General features: G+C 44.5%; 1 protein-coding gene across 3 annotated transcripts in view; it reads left to right on the forward strand.

The window, feature by feature from the left end:
* Window positions 1–27841, forward strand: part of LOC141173657 (dipeptidase 2-like) — a 621939-nt gene that overhangs the window by 526320 nt on the left and 67778 nt on the right. For 2 of the 3 annotated variants that reach the window (XM_073657957.1, XM_073657956.1), the window contains exon 11: window positions 16269–17002. The exons of the other annotated variant lie outside the window; for it this stretch is intronic. In XM_073657957.1, the coding sequence (XP_073514058.1) occupies window positions 16269–16454 (186 nt within the window). In that variant the 3' untranslated portion in view covers window positions 16455–17002. Of the gene's footprint in view, window positions 1–16268; window positions 17003–27841 lie in introns of those variants that run through there. 3 annotated transcript variants of the gene reach the window in all.

Here is a 27841-nt window from a genome sequence, read left to right on the forward strand (position 1 = left end):
ACTTTTTGCTCTTCTGTGAGGGGGTACACCTGGAAGAGGCTATCCAGTCTTTCTCTAAAGTCATTTAGGGTATGTGACTCCCCTGAGTACTGGGGTAGCCAGGCTGCCCCCGGGATATAGGGCATGGTGAATGGCATGACCGCAGCAGCGGTTGCGCTGGCAGTGGCTGTGGCAGTGGAGCTCCCCTCGGTATCCGGCATCCTCCTCCCCCCTAGTGGACCGTGGCCTACCCTGCGATGCTCTTCTTCCGTAGGCCGCGGCTCCGCCGTCGATCATCGGGGTTGAGGACCTGGCGTCGCGCTCCGATGACGTCAGCGTCGCTCTTCCTCCCTTCCAGGACCTTGCGCAGCGTCAACGTGGGGCGGAGCTTCGGATCTCGCGCGCTTTCGGCGTCCACGCCCCTCTTCTTCCTGTGCGGCGTCCCGAAGATGGCGTCTGATGGCGGGAAGCAGCTGCGGATGGCGGGAAGAAGGCAGAAGACGGCGGGAAACGGTCCAAGATGGCGTCTGATTGGCGGGAATCTGCTCCGGACGGCGGGAAACTTCACCACAGGTAAGTTCAAAAAGTCTTTTTCAGGCACGCAGTACCCGGTGGTTGCGGGCACGAAATCCTGCCGACTACGCCAAAGTTGACGCGCCCCCTGGGCCTGTGCGCTGCTGCTGTGCAGGGGGAATACCCGGAGCCGGATCGCTGGGGGTTGTAGTTCTCCGTGGCGGTGACCCGGTCCGTGCCCAGGGCGGTCAAACCAGTGGCAGTCTAAATGTTGTAATAAGTGTCCGACTACGCCACCCGTGGATTGCGGTCAGTGGGGACCGCCGCTGCGCTGCCGACCGCTGAGGCTGATGTTGGTTGCGCAGCCGAGTATGGGATAACTCCCCACGGGAGGAGTAATTGCCTCAGGGCAGCTAATGTGATAGATGATGGGAGTGATGGTGTGAGGGTCCCAGTGCTGATGGTGCTGGTGCGACAAGGAATCACAGAGACGTGTGGTGCAGTTCAGGGTCTTTACTGATGGTACAAGGCAGACCCTCCCGGGAGTACTGGCTAGTATAAGGGGCCTGGTCAGTCTGCGAGCAAGCAGGAGTTCCCCTGGCCAGGTGGAGTTGTAGGCCTCCCCGTTAATCTGCACTCTTCCTGGCTACCTTGCTGTCAGCGGTTACAAGTAGCCCACGTCCCTGAGTATACCGTGTGGTGCTCACCCGTATGGCTGGTGACCTGGGGCCTTCTGTTAGCCTCCGCTCCTGGATGGCGGCGCTGGTCCCTTCTCTGTGACTGAGCCTCCGGGCTTCTATGGCCAGAGGACCTGGAATCCCCTGCCGGCTGGTTTCTGCTGCTGGGTGTAGATCAGTCCCCACAGCCTCGGACTCCTGTGTCCGGTTTTAGTGTCCTTGTCCAGGGCGAGCTCTGCTCAGCTCCAGCCCCTGGACTTCTGCTACTGCTCCTACAGAGCTCCTAGTTCTTCCTTTCCCTCTCCAGGCTCTGACTGCTCTAATCCCGCCCCAGACCCAGTTTAAAAGGGCAGATTCCTCCCCTCAAAGGTCTGGGCGGACCGTGTTGCATGTTTAGGGATCCTGACCAGAGAAACCCCCCACTTGCTCTCAGACATAATATCTCTATTACCGTGGCAACCAGACCCCTGGGGTGTCGCACTCGCGTCTGTGTAAATGACTTATTTCCCCACCCGGAAATGACGCGATCCATACCATGGTGGAACGCAAATTGCGTTCCACCACTCATTAATCCTGTGCTGTCTGGAAGTGCCATATTATATGCCTTTAATAGTGCCCTGACTTTTTTAGTCATGTTATACGCCCTGTCACGGGTGTATCAGAAGTGACAGACAGTCGCCCTGCAGTTGGTTGCAGGAGATCTCTACATTTGGCATTACAGACATCTTCTTAGAGTCTGGCTGTCTCTAGGACCAAGCAGCTACCGCCCTCTGGTTAATTAGCTCCCTGGCCTGGGTGTATAAATTCCTGGTGTGTCTGAGAGGGAGGTGCCGGCGAAATTCATTACTACTTGTGAGGCTTTAGCAAGAGCAGTACTTCATCCTCTCTGGAGCTTGAGGCCATGTGCGCATTTGTCTGGAGTCGTCTAAAGCTAAGCAATTTCCCCTGTTTGTCTACCCTAGTTGTCTATAGAGTCTAGTGGAGATCGACTAGTACTTGTCCCTAGCCTTAGCCATACGCCAGGGAAAGTCAGGGCAATGCATGCGTGCGGCGATTGGTGCAGAGCCAATATAGGGACGGTAGTTAAGACAGGGGGTGACACTAGACCACACTGTCATGGGTTTGTCAGAGGTGACAGTCGCCCTGCAGTTGGTTGAAGGAGATCTATACGTTTGGCATTACAGACATCTTCTTAAAGGCTGACTGTCTCTAGGACCCAGCGGCTACCTCCCTCTGGCTAATAAACTCCTGGGCTGGGTGTATAAATACCTGGTGTGTCTGAGAGGGAGGTGCCGGCGATATTCATTACTACTGGTATGGCTTTAGCAAGAGCAGTACTTCGTCCTCTCTGGAGCTTGAGACCGTGTGCGCATTTGTCTGGAGTCGTCTAAAGCTAAGACATTCCCCCCCCTGTTTGTCTACCCTTGTTGTCTATAGAGTTTAGTGAAGATCGACTAGTGCTCATCTCCTCCTGTCCCTAGCCTTAGCCATACGTCAGGAAAAGTTAGGGCGAGGCACGCGTGCGGCGATTGGTGCAGAGCCAATATAGGGATGATAGTTGAGACAGGGTGACACTAGACAAGTCTAGGAGGTCTCTACTTCCCCCTTTACCTAGTGTCTGGGCTCCCTTTCCCTCTTCCCTCTGTGTTGCACTAAGTCTTTCCCACACCTGGCGTGACATTATCGACGGCCAAGCGCATTTTGAAAAGGGAAAAAAAAAACTGACATTTTTTTTTTCTCTGTGTGTTTTTCGGTGTGGACCATTTTTTTTTCCTTTCTCCCTTGGTATGGGTTCAGTTGCAGAGCTTGCAGAGCACTTCCACCATCTGTCTCTGGAGGTGAATGACCTCCGCTGTGAGGTTCAGCACCAGCATCAGCGGTTACAGGTCGCCAATGTGGTGGTCTCTGCAGGTAGACCTATTAAGCCTGAACCCAAAGTTGCCCTCCCGGACAGGTTTTCAGGAGGCAGAGGTGTTTCTAGGTCTTCTAGCACTCGGGGTAAGAATTCAGTTTGGTGCCCCGCCCCCCCCCCCCACACACACCCCACTCCTTCCCCAGCACATATTCGATTTGCACACTAAGACCATGGCCCCATTATCAGTATTTGGTCAATATTTTTTCTCAGGAGTGGGAGCCAAAACCAGGAGTGAGGCCACACATGTCTAGTCGGCACTTGACTGCATGTATACCAATCGTAAGCATGAGAGAATCCTGACAGTGTGCAGTGCGCACTGTGAGAATTCAGAAGTCTGCCGTCACATAGAATGACTGCAGACTCATCAGAAATGTGGACAACATCTTTTATGCTCCTAACATAAATAAAAAAATATCAGCATCATAAAAAACATTTACATCCAGGTATCTTATAGATGACGCTGTCTCTGAAGTCGTTCTCTTTCTTTTCTTCCTCTTGCCCAGACGCCATGATGATTTTTCTCATCCACAGCCCGTCTCTGCAGACTTTAATTTCCTCCGATCTTCTGCAGCACATCCCCATACGATGCCCTGAAAGATAAGTCATTATAATGCTCCTGAATAAAAATATCTGTCCTACGCTGAGCCTCTGAATATATAATTGCCCTCACTATATTCCCTGCACAAAATATCACCCCCACATCGTCCCTCTTATGGTACAGGCCCTCCACACTGCCCTCTTCTTTCCATACTGGGCCTCCTCTTCACACTGTCCTCACACTGTGTCCCCCCTATAGGGCCCAGTCTCTATACTGTGCCCCCTCATCACACTCCCCCTTCTTAGCATACTGTTCTTGTTGGCATATACAACAGATTACGACTTATTATAAGTGAAAGGAGGACTTTATGCTAACCAGACAGCAGATGGCGATAGTGTATAAAGTTATATGCTTGCTGTAATGAGGGGAGAAAAGCTCTCAATTGTTGGTTGTTTTTACTTCCTGTGTTTTCCTTTTCTTCCTGAATGTGTTATGTAAGCAGCACACGGACTGTATGACACTGAATTGTATCTAATGTTTATCCAGTATGAAGTAAATACTGTTTACTCAAGATATCTTGCTGATTGAAGCTCTCGTAAGTACAGTGGTGACTGTAAGAAGATGCATTCTGCGACAGGTTATGGGCCCAGGCCGGAACCCAGACACTAAAGCCCAGACACTACAGGCCCGCACTACAAGAGGATCCTGGTTTATAACCCCACATAACGGAGCACACAGATAAGCTCTGTAAACAGAAGGAAATAAATCCAGATACAGAGTGACAGAGGAATTCATGATCCCAGGAGCTGGATATAATTACAGAGAAATCAACACAGGCAGGACATACAGGAACTATCAGCAAGAAGAAAAAACAGGAGAATATCTTCAGTACAACTCTATAAACAAGTAAGACTATATAAAGATGATGAGTAACACAGAACTGAATTTTACAGTAGCTAAACTGAATAGTGAAAATTATCAATTATGGAAATTCAAAGTAGAGATGTTATCTAAGGATGATTTATGGGAAGTAATTGTTACAGAAAGACCAGATCAAGATAATCAGACATGGGATAAGAAGAATAGACAAGCGAGAGCCACCATTAGCTTATTAGTGGATGATGCTCAATTAATACATATAAGAAATGAAGAAACAGCTAAAGGAATGTGGGAAGAATTAAGAAAACTATAGGAAAGACCTAGCTTGAATCACAAGGTATTTTTATTAAGAAAACTTTACAGTATGAGATTGAGTGCAAATGATGACATGCAGAAGCACATATTCTCAATGATGGAAGTGATATCACAGCTAAGATCTATTGGTGAAGACATTAAAGAAAGTCATGTAGCAACTATATTATTGTGCAGTTTACCAGATTCGTATACAGCCTTGATAAATGCCCTTGAGACGAGACCAGAAACTGACATTACATTAGATTTTGTGAAAACAAGACTAATAGATGAATATCAGAGAAGAAAAGAACAAAGAAATTATTCTTCTACTGAAAAGGACAGTGAAAACGCTCTTAAAGCTACAGAATTTAAAAAACCCTATAATAAAGAAACAGGAGAATGCTTCAGATGTAAGAAAAAAGGTCATTTAAAGAAAGACTGTACCATATGGAAAGCAGAACAACAAAAATTACAGCATAAAAAGCATGCACTGAAAGTAAAAAAACACAATTTCCGATTCATGTGAGAATAATTGGAATGGCACATTTAAAGCAACAGACAAGAAATCATCACTTGGTTGGTTTATTGATTCAGGAGCAATGAGTCATATGACAAGTGACAAGAATTTCTTTACTGATCTTGATTTAGATAAGAAAGAAGCCATTTATCTTGCAGATGGAAGCAAAATAACCGCAGAAGGTATCGAACAAGGTATGCTAAATTGTTCAAACAAGTTCGGACAAGATTCAAAGATACTTGTACAGGATGTGTTGTATGTTCCAAAATTGGAAGGCGGATTATTATCTGTGAAACGTTTAACAGCAAAAGGACTTACAGTAAAATTCAAAGACAATGAGTGTGCAATTATTGCAGGAAACAAGGTGATCACCAAAGTCAAGGCAGATGAACAATTATATCATTTTGACACACCAAAGGAACAGATGAAGGTATGTACACATGATCACAAAAACTGTATTCACATGTGGCATAGACATCTAGGACATAGACACCCTTACAGTATAAGGGAACTACAGAGAAAAGAATTGACAAAAGATTTAAAGATATCAGATTGCTCAATTACCGAAAGATGTGAATGTTGTATAAAATCCAAAGCCACAAGGATATCTATTCCAACAGAAAGTGAGATGAAAAGCGAAAGACCACTTGATTTGGTGCATACTGACATATGTTGACCCATGAAAGTGACTACATCAGGAGGCAATAGATACATTTTGACTTTTATAGATGACTACTCAAGATACACAGTCAAAAAACTTAATTAAGAACAAAAGTGAAGTTTTTGATAAACTTGTAGACTATGTAACAAGATCAAGGAGCAAATTTCAAAGGAAGCCAATTGTCATCAGAAGGGATAATGGAGGTGAATTTACAGGTCACAGAATAGAAGACTACTTAAGACAAAATGGAATAGAACACCAGAAAACTGTTCCATACACACCTGAACAAAATGGAGTAGCAGAAAGGAAAAACAGAACTCTAACAGAAATGATAAGATGTATGCTGACGGATTCCAAACTACCAGAGAAATATTGGGGTGAGGCAGCAATGACAGCTACATATCTACAGAACCGACTTTTTTCCAGAAAACTGATAAAAACTCCATATGAACTGTGGCAAGTTATGAAACCAAGTGTCAATCATTTGAAAGTTTTTGGATGTAAATTTTTTATATTCATTCCAACAGAAAAACGTTCCAAACTTCAAAACAGATCCATGGAAGGAATATTTGTTGGATATAGTGAAAATTGCAAAGGATATAGAATCCTAGATCCCAAAACAGACAGAGTTACGGTGAGTAACAGTGTGACATTCATTGAAGATTTATGATTTCAGTTGAAAAAAAAATGAGAAAAACAATAGTGACATAACTGAAGAAATATCTGATGAGAAAGAAGTAGAAATTAATGAAGAACAAAATATTGAAAGTGAAGAATCACAACTACAAACAGACACAGAACCAAGACGTTCAATGAGAGAGAACAAAGGAAAACCACCAAAACGTCTCTCATACAAGACAAGCATAAGAAAAATCTATGAGCCTACCTCTTGGGAAGACATATCTAAACTTCCTGAAGAAGAAGCTAATAAATGGATAGAAGCAACAGAAACAGAAATTAAATCCATGCATGATTCAAATACATGGACACTAACAGATTTGCCAGAAGGAAGAAAAGCCATAGGATGTAAATAGATTTTTAAAGTAAAATACCAAACAGATGGCACAGATGAAAGATACCGAGCAAGACTCGTAGCTAAAGGTTATTCTCAAACATATGAAGAAGACTATGATGAGACATTTGCTCCAGTTGTCCAACACACTACAATAAGAACTTTACATCCAGATGTCTCAGTTCCATCTGTTTCATTGCTGCAACTGTAAGTAAAGACAGCTTTTTTGAATGGAGATTTAACAGAAGACATTTACATGGAACAACCTTCCGGATTCAAAGATGAAAGAAATTCAAACAAAGTTTGCAAACTACAGAAAAGCATGTATGGTTTAAAGCAAGCAGCTAAAGCGTGGAATGACAAAATCACGGAAGTACTTACAAATGAAAAATTTCAAAGAAGCAAAGCTGATCCATGCTTGTACACAAAAAGGCTGATTAATAGATGGATTTATGTACTCATATATGTAGACGACATTTTGATTTGTTTTAAGCAAGAAAGGGATAAAGAAAACATTCTAAAAATCCTGAAGCAACATTTCGAAATCAAAGACTTGGGAAATGTGAAACAGTACCTAGGAATACAGGTAGAAAGAGAAGAAAACGGAAGTTTCCTACTGAATCAAAATCACATGATTCAAGACACATCAGAAAAATTTGGATTAAAGGATGCAAAAACAGTAAAGTCTCCAATGGAAACTAACTCAAAGACATGAACAGTGAAAAAAATATGCTACCAAATAATGAAGAATACAGAACAGCAATAGGAAAACTACTGTATCTAGCGACCGTTACAAGACCAGACATTGCAGCAGCAGTAGGAATCCTGAGTAAAAAGGTATCAAAACCAAATAAAGCTGATTGGAATGCCGTGAAGAGAGTAATGCGTTATTTGAAAGGAACTAGCAATGTTAAGCTGAAATTACCCACAAGTGATAATTGCATTTTAACAGGATATGTTGATGCAGATTGGGCTGGAGATCCAACTGACAGAAGATCTACCAGTGGACATATTTTTTTTCTCTCAGGTGGACCAATAAGTTGGACAAGTAAGAAACAGTCAATTGTGACACTGTCTTCAACAGAAGCAGAATATGTTGCCGCAGCACATGCGAGTCAAGAAGTACTCAGGTTAAGACAATTGTTGACAGAATTAGGACATCCACAGTTGGAACCAACAAAACTGAAAGAGGACAATCAAGGATGTCTTGTTCTTGCTCAGATGGAAAGAGTCAATCCAAGAACCAAGCATATTGATGTGAAATTTCTTGAGAGATCATCAGGAACAAGGAGTCTTGAAGTTAGAGTATTGTCCTACTGAAGAACAGCAGACATCTTCACGAAGGCGTTCAATGCTGATAAACACCAGAGACTAATAAAAAAGTTGGGTTTGATTGAATAAGTCCTTACTGTTGAGAAAGGGTGTTGGCATATATAACAGATTAGGGCTTATTATAAGTGAAAGGAGGACTTTATACTAACCAGACAGCAGATGGCGATAGTGTATAAAGTTATATGCTTGCTGTAATGAGGGGAGAAAAGCTCTCAATTGTTGGTTGTTTTTACTTCCTGTGTGTTTTTTTTTCCTTTCCTGAATGTGTTATGTAAGCAGCACACAGACTGTGTGACACTGAAGTGTATCTCATGGTTATCCAGTATGAAGTAAATACTGTTTACTCAAGATATCTTGCTGATTGAAGCTCTCGTAAGTACACTGGTGACTGTAAGAAGATGCACTCTGTGATAGTTCTCTCCTGGCTGTGACCTTACACTGTCCCCCCATGCTATCGCCCACCCACTGCTCAGTCTCTATTCTGTGCCCACTCTCACTTTTCTTCCCCCATACTGTCTCCTCACACTATTCCCCTCAATAGTCTCCTTACACATTTCCCCCTACCTCCTAATATTTCCTCCTCACACATCCTCCCCCAACTCCCCATACTGTGTCCGCACACATCCCATCACCTTCGCTTCCCATACTGTGTCTGCACACATTTCCCCCCTCGCTACAAATAATGTGTCTGCACCAACTCCCCACTCGCTCCCCACTGATTAAATCTCCCCTCTACACTGAATAAACCTTCTCTCCACACTGAATAAATATGGCCCCTGCACAATAAATAAATAGCCCCCTGAACAATGAATAAATATGCCCACCCGCACCATAAATAAATATGCCCCCTGCACAATTAATAAATATGCCCCCTGCACAGTTAATACCCCCTCTGCACAATTAATAACTATGCCCCCTTGCAAAATAAATGCCCCACTGCACAATTCATAACTATGCCCCCCTACACAATAATTACCCTCCCTGCACAATAAATACCCCCCCGCACAATTAATAACTATGTCCCCTGCACAATTAATAACTATGCCCCCTGCACAATAAATACCCCCCTGCACAATAAATACCCCCCTGCACAATAAATGCCCCCTGCACAATAAATGCCCTCTTTTCAATAAATACCCCCTGCACCATAAATATCTCCCCTGCACAATAAACCCCCTGCATAATTAATAACTATGCCCCCCTGCACAACTAATAAATACCCCCCTGCACAATTAATAACTATGCCGCCTGCACAATAAATAACCCCCCTGCACAATAAATACCCCACTGCACAATTAATAAATATGCCCCCCCCGGTCTGAATCTTCAGTGTCTTCAGCTCCACAGGAGCACTTACCACCGAGGCTCTGCTCTCTCCTGTGGGCGCCGGCAAGTGACGTCAGCAGAATGATCACATGACCTGATCATGCTGCTGACATCGCTCTAAGTCAGAGCTTCAATTGAACTTGCGTCTGCAAGATGCAAGTACAATCACTGGGAGCTGGCACGCTGCAGCTTCTCTGAGCGGGCTGTCAGCTTGACACCCACTCAGAGAACAGTCGAATCCCGGTCCGGGGGCGGCAGAACACTGCCGCCAGTGGAAGGCCAACAGACAGCCGCATTAGGAGGCCCGACTGTGTCCCCCTGCTGGCTGCTCCTGGGGCGCATGCCCCGGTTGCCTCCCCCCAGATACGCCCCTGTCAGGAGGTAGGGACAAGCTTTTTTGTATTTTAAGGAGTCATGCAAATTATATTTCCAACTTCGTCCTTACTCCTCCGGTAATGAGGAGCAATGGGTTGGTATTGTGATCTCTCTATTGCAGGGAGATCCTCAGTCATGGGCGTTTTCATTACCGCAGGACTCGGTTTGTCTCCAGTCTGTGGAGGGGTTTTTTGGGGCTCTGGCCCTCATCTATGATGACCCTGACCGAGTCGCCTTGGCTGAGTCTAGGCTATGTCGCCTTCAGCAGGGGAATCGATCAGTGGAAACGTACAGTCCGGAATTCCGTAGATGAGCAACAGATTCCAAATGGAATGACTCAGCCCTTAGAAGTCAATTTTGTGAAGGGCTTACTGAAAGGTTGAAAGATGCCTTGGCAGTATATGAAACCCCTCAGTCCTTGGAGGTTGCCATGTCTTTGGCCATACGTTTTGATAGACACCTTCAGGATAGATGAGTGAGACCACCTTCTCCGGGGCCTTCTTGTAGGGGTTGTGTACTTCTGCCCAGGGAGTGGTCTGGGGTTAAAACAGTACCGTGGGAGGTGGAGGAACCCAAGCAGTTAGGGGGTGTCTCTACATCATATATCTTCCCGGAGATTCGCAAGAAAAAAGGTGTATGGTTTTTTTTGTGGGGAAAAGGGACATTTTGTTGGGACCTGTTCTTCAATTCCTAAACAAAAAGAGACTCTATTAACTCTTGGTAGTCTGGAGTTGGATAAACAAGGGGTGCATTTGTGGCCAAACTGCAGTTCTCGCTTTGTCCTGACAGCAGAGGAGGTGCTAGAGAGCAAAACCGAGAACATTTCTGTGTTTGTTGACAGTGGAGCCGGAGTCAGCATGGTGGATGCTGAGTTTGTGAAAAGTCATGGTCTTGCTTGCTGTACTGTAGATAAACCTATTTCCATTTTCGCCATCGACTCTGTGCCACTTGCACAGAAAGCATTTACTCAGATTGTACATAATGTAAAACTGAGGGTGGGGTCAGTTCATTGTGAAACAATCCTTTGGTATGTCCTGGACAATCTTCCCACTCCGATTGTCTTGGGTATCCTTTGGCTTGTTAAACATAATCAGTTGGTGGATTGGCAAACCGGTGAGATTATTTAATGGAGAGATTACTGCCATGAGAACTGTTTAGATATTTCCCTTGCTACTGTCTCTACGGAAATATTGCCTGCTTTTCTGTCTGGTTTTGAGAACGTTTTTTCTGAGAGGGGGTGTCAGTATTTGCCTCCTGATCGTGCTTATTACTGTCTTATTAACCTGACCCCCGGAGCGAAACTACCAAAGTCCAGACTATATAATCTTTCTGGCCCTGAGAGACAAGCCATGAAGGATTTCATTGCGGAAAGTCTGGAGTAGGGACATATTAGACCCTCATCTTCGTCCGTGGTGGCAAGGTTTTTCTTTGTGCAGAAAAAAGATGGAGGTCCACGTCCCTGTTTAGATTTCCGGGAATTAAATCAAATTACCATCCGTGATCCATACCCTCTTCCTCTGATTCCTGATTTGTTCAGCCAGGTTGTGGGAGCCTACAAACTGGTTAGAATCAGAGAAGGGGACGAATAGAAAACAGCGTTCAAAACCCCGGAAGGACATTTCGAGAGTCGGGTTATGCCTTTTGGTTTGACCAATGCACCTGCGGTATTCCAGCATTTCATCAATTATATTTTCCATTATTTGGTGGGGAGGTTTGTGGTGGTCTATCTGGAAGATATTTTGATTTACTCACCTGATTTTGAGACTCATCGGGGGCATGTTAAGCAGGTGCTCCAGATATTAAGGGATTTCGGATGGATCCGGAGAAGATCCGTGCAGTTCTTGACTGGGAACGTCCCAAGAACCTGAAGGCTCTACGTTTTCTGGGCTTTACTAATTTTTACCGGAAATTCATTCAAAATTACTCTGTTATAGTGAAACCCCTTACTGACATGACTAAAAAAGGGTCTGATTTTTCCAAATGGTCGGATGCTTCCCTTAAGGCTTTTTGTTCCTTAAAGAATTATTTTGCCACTGCACCTATACGCAGTCAACCCAATGTTTCTCAACCTTTATTGTGGAGGTTGATGTGTCGGATGTCGGGGCTGGGGCTGTGTTGTCTCAGGGTTCGTTCCTTGGTAAATGGCGTCCTTGCGTCTTAGTTTCTAAAAAATTGTCTTCGGCTGAGAGAAATGATGACGTAGGTAATAGGGAACTTTTGCCAATTAAATTAGCATTCGAGGAATGGCGACATTGGTTGGAGGGGGCTGTCCATCCTTTTACTGTTATTACTGACCATGAGAACCTGTCATATCTCCAGTCAGCTAAAAGTCTCAACCCTAGGCAGCTAGACGGTCCCTGTTTTTTTACTAGGTTCAAATTTGTTGTCACTTTTCGTCCAGGTGTCAAAAATTTCAAGGCTGATGCTTTGTCCCGGAGCTTCCCTGGTGGTGGTGATCATGAGAACCCTGTCCTGATATTACATAAAGGGGTAGTTATTTCAGCACTTTATCGGGAACTGGAATGTGAGGTGTTGGAGGCTCAGGGGGATGCCCCTGCCTCCTGCCCTTCAGGAAAGTTATTTGTACCACCCAATCTGCGCCGCAAGGTAATTAAGGAACATCATAACTCTGTGCTTGCTGGGCATCCAGGTGGCTACCGCTGACCTCCTCTCTCGTCGTTTTTGGTGGCCAGGAGTGCATTGGGATGTAATTGAACACGTAGCTGCTTTTGTGCGCATTCTAAGATTTAGCATACTCGTCCGTCTGGTACTCTTCTTCCGCTACCTATCCCTAGTAGGCCATGGACACACTTGTCCATGGATTTTATTACTGACCTACCGGTTTCTGCAGGCAAAACAGTGGTTATGGTGGTAGTAGATAGGTTCAGTAAAATTGTTCATTTTGTCGCATTGCCTGCACTTTTAAATCTCAAGACTCTTGCTCATGTGTTCATAAATGAGATTGTGAAGCGTCAAGGGGTTCCCTCCGATGTGGTGTCAGATCAGGGGACCCAGTTTGTTTCCAAGTTCTGGAAGGCATTCTGTTCTCGACTGGGGGTGCAGCTGTCCTTTTCCTCTGCCTTCCACCCTCAGTCGAATGGACAGACCAAGCGTGTCAATCAGAATTTGGAGACCTACGTCAGGTGTTTCGTATCTGAAAATCAGGAGGATTGGGCATCCTACCTACCGCTGGCAGAATTTGCCATTAATAATCATCGTCAAGAATTCACTGGCAGGTCACCGTTCTTCGGTGCATACGGTTACCACCCACAGTTTGGTACCTCTAGTGGGGGAGGAGCTTCAGAAGTTCCTGAGGAGGAACGGCTTGCTTTGACACTCTCCTCGGTATGGCAGAGTGTGCTGAGTAATTTAAAGAAACTGACACAACTTAGATGTTCATTTAATCCCTTAGGGAACATTATATCAAGACAGAAGGTAAATCTGTCCTCCCATTGTAAGATTTTTTTTATCCCAGTAACCCAAACATACTGAAGGAGGTACAACTTCTTTTACCGTAAATGAGATTGAGTTCAAATTACTATTATGTTTTTGTGTGACGTGCTAGAGGGGTAAACCTGTAGTTTCTGATGTCTCACAAGTGTTCGTTTATCCGGACCCTTAGTTGTCTCTTTGTTTTCCCCACATAATTCATGGGGCATGGGTATGTACACATGTAAACAACACCTGCAGTTCTGCAGTTCGCCAAGTGTCTTAATAGTGTAGGTCTTCCCATTAGAAGCACTTGTAAAGGTTTTTGTTGTTCCAATGTAAAGGCAGAAACTGCAGTAACCGCATAAACACTGTGTTCCAAATTATTATGCAAATAATATTTTCTCAGATTTTCCCAAATTACCTATATGAATTGCAGTCATTGTAATTTTCCAGTCAAATAACTATTAGAGTACAATTGAAAGTTTTTGTACAAACTGCCTATGATAACAGTATATTTTTGAAAAAATAAAAAACTCAAACTGCACTCAAAATGCATGTTCCAAATTATTATGCACAGCAGAGTTTTCAACCTTTTCATTTTAATAAAGAACAAAAAAATGGTCATTTTTGAAATTATAAGCATTAGCAGGTTATTACAAACTGAAATCAAACAGTTTTCAACTCAAAACTTTATTCTAGGTGATGTTACATTTGCACATAGGACCGCTTGTACGAAACGAGCTTCTGAACTCTCTCATCCATTAAATTTGTCAGGTTTTGGATGGTTTCTGCTTCAATTGTTTTGCATGAGGACAGAATACCCTCCCAGAGCTGTTGCTTAGATGTGAACTGCCTCCCGCCATCATAGACACTCCTTTTGATGATGCTCCAGAGGTTCTCAATGGGGTTGAGGTCAGGGAAGCATGGGTGCCACACCATAAGTTTGTCCCCTTTTATGCCCATAGCAGCCAGAGATGCAGATGTGTTATGTGCAGCATGAGACGGGGCATTATCATGCATGAAAATGATCTTGCTGCGGAATGCACGGTTCTTCTTCTTGAACCATGGAAGGAAGTGCTGCTTGAGAAACTCAACATACATTATGGAGTTCATCTTTACCCCTTCAGGGATCCTAAAAGGGCCGACAATCTCTCTCTCCATGATTCCAGCCCAAAACATTACTCCACCTCTGGAGCATCATCAAAAGGAGTGTCTATGATGGTGGGAGGCAGTTCACATCTAAGCAACAGCTCTGGGAGGGTATTCTGTCCTCATGCAAAACAATTGAAGTAGAAACCATCCAAAACCTGACAAATTCAATGGATGAGAGCGTTCAGAAGCTCCTTTCGAACAAGCGGTCCTATGTACAAATGTAACATTAACTAGAATAAAGTTTTGAGTTGAAAACTGTTTGACTTCAGTTTGTAATAACCTGCTAATGCTTCTAAATTCAAAATGACCATTTTTTTGTTCTTTATTAAAATGAAATGGTTGAAAACTCTGCTGTGCATAATAATTTGGAACATGCATTTTGAGTGCAGTTTGAGTTTTTTATTTTTTCAAAAATATACTGTTATCATAGGCAGTTTGTACAAAAACCTTTCAATTGTACTCTAATAGTTATTTGACTGGAAAATTACAATGACTGCAATTCATATAGGTAATTTGGGAAAATCTGAGAAAATATTATTTGCATAATAATTTGGAACACAGTGTATATGTGCCAGTTACACCTCTATCAAGCCACGTCCCTACCGGTCTCAGGGCAACATAATGGCTGTGGACCAGGTGATTCTTCAGTGATTTACCCCTCTTGAATGTAACTGATGTTATGTGGGATTGTGTTGATGATATCTGGGTTAGCTTTAAGAATGCACCAATGTCATCTCAAGATATTCATCACTGGTCTACGTGGTCATCATAAGTGCCTATAAGTCTCTATAATATGGGTAAGTGACTCATTTATTGGATTGGATTTGGGCATCAGGGGGGTTGTCCTATCTGTCACTTTCTGAATGACACAGACGCATAGAGTAATGACGCACTTAGAGTGATGACCCGCGCCTGTGTCAGAGAAGGCGCCGGTAGGAAGCAGTGAGGACCGGATACTGCGGCTCCGCTGCCATGCGGAGACACAGGAATGATCCCTGCCCGCATTATAATGAGGGCAATTGGCCATTGGCCCTTTGGAGCCTCGGGCCACATTACTCTTATTATTAATCACCCTGCAAGGTCCCCCTACACCTCCATGCTGCAGTGTAGCTGCACCGGCTGCACAGGATGTTTGTCCGCCCCTGCTCAGCCCTATTTTTCCAGGATTTTTTTTACTAAAACAGCAAGTGTGCCTATTTGCCTCGTTCGCTTTAGATTTATGTTTTTCTTTCTCCACTTTTAAATGTAAAATAAATAAAATGTAACATTTTATATAGTAGCATGGACTCTTGTTCTCCTCTTTTGCATGCTTAATTGAGTCGCTAAAAACAGATGGGTACTAAAAATCATTGATCAATATGTTAAACTGGAATATTTTAGAAATTGTATCCGTTTGTGTTCACATTTGTTCTCCTGCCCTATCAATTGTGTGATGAAATTATTTTAGATAACTTATTGTTATATTTTTATTATCTGTAGAGTGACCCTGAAGGTGAAGTTATATGAATAAAATTCAAAGTGACTTAGTTAAATCTATGATGTATGTGTTTGTATACAGCATTAAAGAAAAATGTACAAAAAGACTGCGCAATATATAAAAGAGAATGCAGACCATGGGTATATGAACACACCCTTTTTTAAATTATATTTTATTCTAAATCTACAGGTTAGAGATGAACAGATAAAAGTGAGACCTTCGGAAGAAGAAATTCCACACAATCAGCTGAATTATTCTTGCCGTTTAGATTTGCGAAAATTACAACAAAGTACAAAGGCATCTGGAATTCACGAAAGAAGCTTGTCAGCTTTCACTTTAACATTTATAATGTCCTGTATTTATGTATTTTGGTAACTATATTATTCATTGATGTTATTTGGTTTCTTTGTTCAAGATTAAAAGCTTTCCACTGGAAATGTACACCTAACTAATGTATAGAGTGTAAGAGCGTTTGTCCCTGATTGATCAAATCGTTTTTGTCAGAATTCTGGTGTAACACATTTAAAATGTTGCAATTTTTTCCCCACAACTTATAGTTCCACAGAAAATTGCAACTTTTTCCTTGTTTAGGCCAGCTCAGCCAGCTTTATGAACAGTGAGTTGAGCTTAGTGGGGAGGAGAGAGTGTGCAGCCGAGAAATTCATCATAATTTAGGCCAAAAAAGTTTTGTAAATTATTACATAAATGTACTGCAGTCGATGTTTGGAGGACATTTCTTACACTGGTATGTGATAGCTTAAAAACTTGTAGAGAGGCCCATATCTCTTAAATAATTTGGCGCATCTTACTCGGGCGTATCAATATCCTATCAAGACTGATTTACAAAATGGCAGTTTTGATGAATAGGGGGCGATTTGTGTGGATACAGATCACATAGATGTATAAATGAAAGGTTTTTTGTTCTTTTTCCAAACACCTCTAAGATGCATTTACACTGAATAATTGTTGGGAACTTTGGTTTCAATAATCCTACAGTCTAATTAGTTAATCAGGTGAAATAATCTTTTGGCTGGTTTATAGGGAACATGTTGTATGAAAAAACGCTATTAACCTGCAGATATGGGGTTAATCTGCAGGTTAATAGCATTGTAAACTGCCTGGCGCCTGCACTTAGACCCCATCTGCTTGGAGGAAATGAGCATAATCCTCCTGGCAGAGTTCAGGTGTCATACAAGGAGGTGGCGCTGGCGCGGGTTCCGTCACTGCTCTGTGAATAGACAGCAGTAGCCGTAACCTCAACCCTGGTGGTCAGTCAGTGTCGGGGGCAGGGTTACAGCCGCGTCTCTGTATACACAGAGCGGTGACTGAACCCGCATGGGAGGAATAATGTTCATTTCCACCCAGCAGCAGGGCTCAAAGTACAGGAGCCGGGCTGGTTCAGAACGCTATTAACCTGTAGATAAACCTGCAGGTTAATATTGTTCTGTCACGTGACAGGCTCCCTTTAAAAGATCACCTTCTCGACCGTGCTTTGTCCTGTGTAAACAGGATCTGTACTGCCAAAAACTATGCCAGGCTACCTGCACCAAATTATCTGTTACTGATTGTTTTGTGTGCTCATTAAACACAGTCTACCTGTCTGAATGGCCTGTTAAACAACCTACGATCAACAAACAATTAGCTCATCAACAGTTTTTTAATGTAGTGTCTTTACTCTTTCTCTTTATCTCTGGTACACATATACAGTCATGGCCGAAAGTGTTGCCACCCTTGAAATTGTTCCAGAAAATGAAGTATTTCTTCCAGAAAATTAGTGCAATTACACTTTCTGTTATACACATTGTGGTAAAGCGGCTTGCTCCGCTGTACATGGAGGTAGACACGGAACACTGTCTCTTTAAGTTTTCGGGTTGGTTTATTAAAACGTCATAAACCAACCTACAGTTCATAAAGTAAATACAGCCAATTCGGCATAATGGCAAAAACAAAATACAAAAACAAAAGATGGCAAAAACAAAAGATGCAGCACAGTCTGTATATCGGCCGGGGTCCGGCCACTCAAGGTTAGCCACACACAGTTTAGCACAATACATGCACGCTCCTCTCTGGAGCAAGTCTCTCCAGATTCTGACCCACACCTGAGTCAAAAGGCTGGGTATTTATAGCCCAGACCACAGCCTGAGGTGGAGATATGGAGAACAACCTCCCGCCCCCTCTATGGTTGTTCTCATAAAACACACCTTTGTAAACATGGCTCATTAACCCTTTTTGTACCTAGCATGCAGGAGAAAAACTTCCATTTTTCACATCACTGAAGCTAATAGCCTCAGTGAAACATATCTCCCCTCCAGTTTTCTGCCAGAGACTTTGTCACATATCCCCTATTACGGATCCGGGTGGTGGAACCTCTGTGCTGCGGTGCAAGGAGGGACCAGAGGGGCATAACTAGGTATCAACTCGGACTGACCAAGGTTGTACGGCGGCTCAATCGACTCCGTGACCAGGGAAGGACCGAGCAGAAGGACCAGGTGCTACTCTGGGCCAGACCTCGTATGAGAGCAGGTGACTCCCACGGGTCAGAAGTCAGGAACTGACCGGTACAGCAGATGAGCACGGCAGGCAGGCAGGCTGACGGGTGATCCGGGTAGGCGGACTGGCAGACACGGCAGGTAACAAGCAGGAGCCTCCAGGTAGGCTGGCTGGTAAGCACGGCAGGTAACAGGCAGGTGCTTCCAGGTAAGCGTGCTGGCAGGCATGGCAGGTAATAGGCAGGTGCTTCCAGGTAAGCAGGCGGGCAGGGACCATAGACAGACTGGCGGACTGGACTGTAGACAGACTGTCGGGCTAGAGAGTAGACAAGCTGGCGGACTGGACAGGTAGTCAGGCTGGCGGGCTGGACTAGAAGTCAGGCTAGCAACCGGACCTGAGGGCTGAAGCAGAGTTTAAACCACAAAGCTACAACCTTGCACGGGCACCTCCATTGTGGAGCAGGTGCTTTTTACATGAGAGGTCCTCCGGCCATTGGCCGAGGACTCCTTAGGACGACGCGCGCGGCCCCTTTAAGAGGGAGGGAGCTCGCGCGCTAAGTACAGTGCCCGGGAAGCTGCACATGCAGGCAGCAGCAGAAGCAGGAGTGCCGGAGGACGCCGGGCGGGGAGCGCGGCGGTAAGCGGTACGGTGTCTCTGCCTGTCAGGGGGCAGAGACGCCGATACTACATCCCTCCTCTCTGCCCAAAGCCGGGGGTTTTGGCACCTTCATTTGCTAAACATAGAAGTCAGAACGGGGCATCTGCGTTACTATGTAGTTTTCCAACCCTGTGTTCCACGTGAAAATTAAAGTCCTGGAGCGTGAAAAACCACGTAGTCACCGGGGCATTCTTCCCCTTCCTTTCCCTCATCCATCTTAGGGGCACATGATCTGACACCAATCTGGATTTACGGCCTAAAAGGTAATACCTCAGGGTGTCAACTGCCTACTTGATGGCCAAGCACTTTTTTTCTATGAGAGAGTTTTCTGCTTAGATACAGAATGGTATGTTCCTCCCCGTTCACTTCTTGAGATAACACTGCTCCTAACCCGACCTCTGAGGCACCCGTCTGGACCACAAACTCTTTATTGAAGTCTGGAGCAATCAAGTCCAGCTGCTTACACAGGTCGAGCTTCAATTTCTGGAACGCTCCCTCCGCTTCAGCAGACCATTTGGCCATCGCCGTCTTCGTCCCTTTAAGCAGGTAAGTCATGGGTGCAGTTATCATGGTGAAATAGATCTTCAATAGTATCCCTCAATTCCCAGAAACGCTCGAACTTGTTTCTTGGAGTTTGGTTGCGGCCAATTTTTGATCGCTTCCACCTAATTTACTTGTGGCTTCTTTTCGCCTCTTCCAACAATGTTGCACAAGTATTTTGCCTCTTCTTTCCCCATGGCGCACTTCTTTGGGTTTATTGTAAACTCAGCCTTCCTCGGCGCATCAAGTACTGCCTGGAGACTTCCCCAATCCGGGCTGAAGATCACAATATCGTCCAGGTACGCGGCATTGTACTTCTTGTGCTGGGCTAGGACCCAGTCCATGGCCCTCTGGAGGGTAACTGGAGCTCCCTGCAGACCGAACGGCATCCTGGTGTGAAGTATCCGTCAGGTGTAGAGGAGGCCATCTTCTCCTTGGCCCCTGGTGACAGGAGAATTTGTGTCACAGGTGTGTCAGGTGTAACAGACAGTCTGTTAGAACCCTTCTGTTAGTTTTTTTTTCTATTTTGTGGTCACGTGACCTGCTGCCTATTTATTCCAGCTCCGCCCTTCTGGCTTTGCTGGACTTCAGTGTTACTTTGACTCTTAATCTAGCCAGGTGCTTTGTACTTATCTCTATAGTTTGCTTGGTCCTTGGACCTCTAAGTATTTTTGTCTCTTTGTCTTTTTGCTCTGCTACAACTTCTGCTAGGAGGTGTCCAATTTTGTCTCAGTCCTTAGTGCTTTTAGGGACCCCTCCCTTATATCTATAGGTCTGCGTTCAGACTAGCTGAGGACGAAGGCGGGTCTGTTCACAAGGAACAGGTTGCCCGCTGCATCGTAGGGAATCAGCTTAGTCCTACTGTAGGGACAGTTTTCCTAGCTTTCCTTAGTTCTTGTATCAGATCATAACAGTAAGTCCAGCCCAAAATAAAAAAAATAAAAAAAATCCTAAGGAAAGAGATCCGGAGATCAGCATGGTGTCTGTTCAGGAATTGGCTCAACACCTGCAGGGATTGTCTCTTGAGTTGGCCGAGCTCCAGCAACACGTGAGTAGCTGTCCTGGAGCGCATTTTGTTGAACCAAAGGTAGGACTGCCTGATTTTTTTTATGGTGAACAACAAGAATTTTTTCCTTTAAAAATGCTTGTTTATTATATTTTCGTTTGAGAACCAGGTCCTCTGGGAATGAATCACAGTGCATTGGGTTTATCATGTCACTTTTGCGCAAGGAACCACAGGGATGGGCCTTTTCTCTCCAACCTAATGATCCATGTTTTAGATCAGTGGAAGATTTTTTTTCTGCTATGGGGTTGTTGTATGACGATCCTGATCGAGTCTCTTCTGCTGAGACACAACTGAGACGTTTAAAGCAGGGGTCAGGTGATGTTGAAAATTATTGCACACACTTCAGAAGGTGGTCTTCTGAAGTGAGATGGAATGATTTGGTGTTAAAATGTCTGTTTCTTGCTGGATTAAGTGAAAGGGTTAAGGATCTGCTGATTGCTTTCCCTGCACCTGGAAACTTGCAAGAAGCCATGCAATTAGCTATACGTGTAGACAGGAGACTGCGTGCCAGGGTTAATGAGGAGAAAACTCCTGCTATGGCAGCTCCTAGTCATCAGAGGGTCTGCTCGGATGACGGAGAACCGATAGAGATTGGGGCGATGTCACTCTGCTCTCAGGAAAAAGACCGCAGGTTTTCCAAGGGATTGTGTTTTTATTGTGGCAAATCTGACCATTTTGTTAAGAACTGTGAGCTTCTGTTAAACAAAGAAAAAAAAAAGGTCAGTTACGCCCATATTGCTTGTTTAAATTCTAAGGGAGTATTTCTTTCAGGGAGTACCTCATTGCAGGAGGAGTTGATTGAATTTCAGGTATTTGTGGATTGTGGTTCTACACTGAATGTGATTGATAAGGGATTTTTGGAAAAACTTAAATTGGAACCCAAACCTTTGTCATCTCCTAATTCTGTGGTTGCTGTTGATAACACTCCTTTGAAATGTGTTACTCACAAGGTTTTTGAATTTCCCCTCACTATTAATGGTGTTCACCAAGAGAATTTGGATTTAGTGGTATTAAATAATTTACCTTCTCCAGTAGTTTTAGGTTTGCCTTGGTTAACCCTAGAACGCATGACCATAAAAATCTACACTTTCACATACCTGGGGCCTTTTAGGCCCGTGTGCAAATAACATGGAATAACTCAAACTCAAATGACAAATAACTATATACATGAAGAATACCTAGAGTTTCAAAATTCTAACTAAAGTAATCTTGCAGAAAATAGAAAACAATTAACAGGGGGGGCCTGCGAGGCCCCAGGTATGCGTTCTAGGGTTAAAACTGCACAATCCTTTACTGGACTGGTCTACTAATGAGATTAAATCTTGGAGTCCTAAGTGTTATGATAAATGTTGTAACGGTCACATTGCTGCTGTGGAAAGAGGGGAATTACCAGTACCTATTCAGGATTTTTGGAAGTTTTTTTCAGAGGAGGAGTCGTAAATTCTACCTCCTCATAGGGACTATGATTGCACCATTGAGTTTGTTCCTGGAGCTACTCTTCCCAAGAGTCGCTTATTTAATCTTACTATCCCTGAAAGAAAGGCCTTGGAGGAATACATACAGAAGAGCTTGGCTGCTGGTCACATTAGACCTTCTAAGTCACCTGTGGCTGTTGGATTTTTTTTTGTAAAAAAGAAGGACGGCGGTTTACGTCCATGTCTGGACTTTCGCGAAATTAATAAAATTACCGTACGCAATTCCTACCCACTGCCGTTAATTCCTGACTTGTTTAACCAGTTAGTGGGGGCCAAGTGGTTCTCTAAAATTGATCTCCGGGGGGCATACAATTTGTTGCGAATGAAGGAGGGTGATGAATGGAAGACTGCTTTTAACACCCCGGTGGGTCATTTTGAGAATCTGGTTATGCCTTTTGGTCTTACCAATGCACCAAGGTTTTTTAAGAACCTTATTAATGACATCCTGAAACCTTTGATTGGTAAGAATGTGGTGGTGTATTTGGATGACATTTTGATTTATTCGCCAGATCTGGAGTCTCATTGGCAGAGCGTACATGAGGTATTGCAGTTATTAAGTGACAATTCACTTTTTGCTAAGCAGGAGAAATGCGAGTTCGCTGTGCAGAGAATTAGTTTTTTGGGCTACATTATCTCCAGCGAGGGCTTTGAGATGGACCCGGTGAAGGTTCAGGCTGTGCAAGAATGGCCTAGGCCTATTGGTTTAAAATCGATACAGAGATTTTTGGGTTTCACCAATTATTACAGAAAATTCATTAAGAATTTTTCTATAATTGTTAATCCGCTGACCGATCTCACCAGGAAAGGTGCGAATACGGTCCAGTGGACTACTGAGGCCATTGAAGCTTTTGTGTATCTCAAGGAGAGGTTCAGTTCTGCCCCCATCCTTATGCAGCCTGATGAGACCAAGCCTTTTTTGGTCGAGGTTGATGCTTCTTCGGTGGGGGTCGGTGCGGTTTTGTCTCAGGAGAGCAAGGATGGGGTTCATCCCTGTGCTTTTTTTTTTGAAAAAATTTTCTGAAACCGAACCTAATTACGATGTTGGTAATAGGGAATTGCTGGCTATCAAACTCGCATTTGAACATTGGCGTCATTTCTTGGAAGGTGCTAAATTTCCCATTCAGGTTTTCACTGATCATAAGAATCTGATCTTTCTAGATGCTGCCAAGCGTTTGAATGCCCGTCAGGCTAGGTGGGCTCTTTTTTTTTCGCGGTTTAATTTTTCTGTTACTTACATCCCGGGTATTAAGAATGTTAAAGCTGATGCTTTATCTCGCAGCTTTTCTCCCATGGTTGGTACCAAGGAGGAGGAGAGAATTTTACAGGAAGGAGTTGTGATAGCAGCATTGGACTCCGTTTTGGAAGATGGGATTCTGAAAGCCCAGGAGGATGCCCCATCTAACACTCCCCATGGGAGGTTGTTTGTACCTAGAACCTTTAGGAGAGAGTTGTTTGTGGAGTATCATGAGTCTCGGTTGGCAGGTCATCCAGGAATTTCTGAGACTAAGAGACTGGTAGGTCGCAGTTTTTGGTGGCCTGGGTGGCAGAAGGAAATCATTAAATGGGTGCGTCAATGTACAGTGTGTGCCAGATCAAAGGCTTCACATGCTCCTGCTGCAGGGTTTCTTTGCCCTCTGGAGGTTCCTAGTGCACCTTGGATGCATCTTGCAATGGATTTTATTACTGACCTTCCTGTTTCCGAGGGTTTCACTGTCATCTGGGTGGTCGTGGACCGTTTTAGCAAGATGTGTCACTTGGTTCCTTTCATTAAACTACCCTGCGCTAAGACACTCGCTAAGGCTTTTGTCAAGGAAATTGTCTGACTCCATGGCGTTCCCACCGACATGGTTTCTGATAGGGGACCTCAGTTTGTGGCTCGTTTTTGACATGCTTTTTGTGACAGGTTGGGAGTCCATTTGTCATTTTCATCTGGGTATCATCCTGAGTCTAATGGACAGACAGAAATAAAGAACCAGGATGTTGAGCAGTTTTTGCGTTGTTTTGTGGCAGACAATCAAGAGGGGTGGTCTGAGTTTCTGCCACTGGCTGAATTTGCCCTTAACAACCATACATCCTCTTCTGCTGGGTGTTCTCCGTTTTTTTGTTGTACTGGGAGACACCGTCGTTTGGTTCGTTCTCCAAATTGGTGTCGGCTGTGCCGGAGGAGGAGAATTTTTCCGGTGATTTGGAGAGAGTTTGGACTGATGTACGTTGTAACCTTCAAGAGGCTAACAAAAAGTCTAAGAAGTATTTTAACAGGAAACGTCAAGAGGTTTTGTTTATGGTTGGTGACATGGTTTGGTTGTCCTCAAAGAATCTGCGGTTGAGGATTCCTTCTAAGAAATTGAAATTGGGTCCGAAGTTTGTGGGACCATTTAAGGTGCTTCAGGTGGTTAACCAGTCTGCTGTTAGGTTGGAGGTTCCCTCCTCCTGGAAGATTAATCCGGTGTTTCATGTTTCCTTGTTGAAAAAAGCTGATGTATCGGATAGGGATGCCACTGTCACAGTTCCTCCGGCGGTTCAAGACGGTGAATATGAAATTTCTCGTATCCTGAATTCCAGGAGGCATAGAGGGAGATTGCAGTATCTCGTCGCTTGGAAAGGTTTCGGTCCTGAGGAAAACTCCTGGGTAAGGGCAGATGATGTCTCTGCTCCTAGACTTATCAGAGCGTTTCGCAGGAGGTTTCCTGATAGGCCTGGGCCTGGAGGATCCGGAGGATCCTCATAGAAGAGGGGGTACTGTTAGAACTCTTCTGTTAGTTTTTTTTCTATTTTGTGGTCACGTGACCTGCTGCCTATTTATTCCAGCTCCGCCCTTCTGGCTTTGCTGGACTTCAGTGTTACTTTGACTCTTAATCTAGCCAGGTGCTTTGTACCTATCTCTATAGTTTGCTTGGTCCTTGGACCTCTAAGTATTTTTGTCTGTTTGTCTTTTTGCTCTGCTACAACTTCTGCTAGGAGGTGTCCAATTTTATCTCAGTCCTTAGTGCTTTTAGGGACCCCTCCCTTATATCTATAGGTCTGCGTTCAGACTAGCTGAGGACGAAGGCGAGTCTGTTCACAAGGAACAGATTGCCCGCTGCATCGTAGGGAATCAGCTTAGTCCTATTGTAGAGACAGTTTTCCTATCTTTCCTTAGTTCTTGTAGCAGATCATAACACAGTCACTCTGAATCTGGCTGCAGAAGGTCTCTGCATTTGGCATTGCAGACGCCTTCTTAATCCTACTTACTTTTGGACCCAGGGGCTTCCTCCCTCCTGCTCTGATTGACACACCCTGGTCTGGGTGTTTATAAACCCTCAGTCTGCTTCAGGGAGTCTCCGGTGATATTCTCATTTTCCCTTGTGCAGGCTTGGAGCTATAGCAGTCGGCTAGCTTCCTATCTGATGCCCTTGGAGGACGTTTGGTGTTATCTCTCAGGTGTCTGCTCAAGCTAAGTTTTCCCTCTTTATTTGTCTACCTTCTAGTCTTTAGTTGATAGTGGGGACTGACCAGTGCTCATCCCCCTCCTTATCTAGGGCCTAGCTCTAGGGATATAGGGATTAGATTTCCTGTTTGGCGATAGGTGTGGAACCTATATAGGGACGGTAGGATAAGTAAGGTGACATTAGATCTGCCTAGGGGTCTCCACTCCCCCTTTCCCTAGCGTTTGACAAACCTTCCCCTCATCCCTTTGTGTTGCACTTAGTCTTTCCCACACAATGCGTGACAATTTGCCAGTATCATTTGTTAGGTTCAGGGTGGTGAGGTATGGTGGCTAGCCTTAGCATTTCAATAAGTTCATCTACCCAAGGCATCAGATACATGTCGAATTCAGACACCTCATTTAGCTTTCTGTAGTCGTTACAGAACCGCCATTCTCCGTCCAGCTTCGGTACAAAAACAATGGGGCTGGACCAGCCACTCTTTGATTCATTGATGACGACCGGGTTCAACATTCTCGGCATCTCCTAGGAGATCACCTCGTGGCGGGCTTCAGGGATTCGATATGGCCTCTGGTTCACCTGTACATGCAGTTCCGTCAGGATCTCATGTTCCACAACCTGCGTACACCCTGGCAACTCAGAAAACAGGTCTCAGGTTCACTGAAGCAGCTCTCATCACTGTTGCTTCTGGGCTGGTGACAGTGTCTCTGCTACTGTGACATCCTTGGTCCTGGCTTCAGGATGGGCCCCCAGGCACGTAGTTTCCAATGGTTCCCTGTCTCGCTATGGCTTGAGCAGGTTAATGTGGCATACAAGGTATGGCTTTCTTTTTCCAGGCTGGTGTACTTTGTAGTTGACGTCACTCAACTTTTCAAACACCTTGTACCGCCCTTTGTGACATGCAGAAGTAGTGTTGTTGTAGAGTGTGACAGTCACAAGTAGTGCTGTTGCTTTAAAAGCATTCAGCAACTATTAGAAGTAACACAAGCGCATGAGACAGTAAGTGTTGTGCTCCAGAAGCATCCATCAACTAGAGGGGTTAAAACAGTCACAGGAGACAGGGAGGGTTTTATCAGAACCCCAGGTGGATTGTGGGGAAGTTGTTTAATGGCTGGCTGGAGCCGAAGAGAAAGGTGGTGTGTGTGTTCTGCGTCTGACAGAAACGCCCCTGCAAGTGAAAAGGATTCAAGTCAGGAGTGAAGCTAAGCACAGGTCAGGTGGAGTTCCTGAACTAACAGTGTAGAGTATTGTCAAGCAGAAAGATAAGGACTGTAAGAAATGGTTTCACAGGGATCATCTCCCTCAGCATACCCTCCCCCTTCTCTATCTCACTGTGCTGTAAAGAATGCTGTGCCCATTAATGTGCCTTTGCATTAGAACTGTGTTGTCCTGTACTACTGGGAAGACTGTGAACTGCTGTGCTGCTAAGGAAACTGTACTGTTTGTCACTAGAGCCTGTTGCTGATAAGACTTATCTTGCACTGGCTGTGCGGCTTCTTATTAAATGCTACTGTTCTACCATTTATGAGGACTCTTGTCTAGTGTGTCAGGTCAGCAAGTGAAACAACCTACGTGTCTGTGCCTGAGGGTCAATACACCTGTGTGCCTGAGAGAAGCTGCAGCACATGGTCTATGGTCGCCCTGAGTAACGGTTCCCCCAGGATTCCAAAGAATTCATGTAACCTGTCTCACCCCTATCTGAACCTAGCGGCGTGCGTGTAACATTGGTGGCCCAGGAGTAGTGTTGAGCCACCCCCGTAGTGTTCGAGTCCGGTTCGGTTGGTCGAACACCCGTGTGTTCGCCGAACTGTTCGTCGAACTGTTCGTCGAACACCTTCGAACACCGTTAAAACCAATGGCAGGCAAACAAAAACACATAGAAACACATAGAAAACACCTTCAAAGGTGTCCAAAAGCTGACAAACTGCTCAGAAGACACAACTAACACATGGAAAAGTGACAAGTACATATAGTCATGCGAAAAGAAAAGAGGTGGAGGAGTAAAAGGAGGGGGAGACACAGATATAGGCATGTCATGCCCTTCTAAAATCCAAAAAGTGAGAAGCCGACACGTTCAGTCCGCTCCTGCCCGTGCCACCTCCGCGTCGC

This window comes from Phyllobates terribilis, unplaced genomic scaffold (assembly GCF_046119375.1).
Source record: "Phyllobates terribilis strain yellow unplaced genomic scaffold, ASM4611937v1 Scaffold_13__5_contigs__length_258822181, whole genome shotgun sequence".
In the NCBI taxonomy this organism is placed as follows: domain Eukaryota; kingdom Metazoa; phylum Chordata; class Amphibia; order Anura; family Dendrobatidae; genus Phyllobates; species Phyllobates terribilis.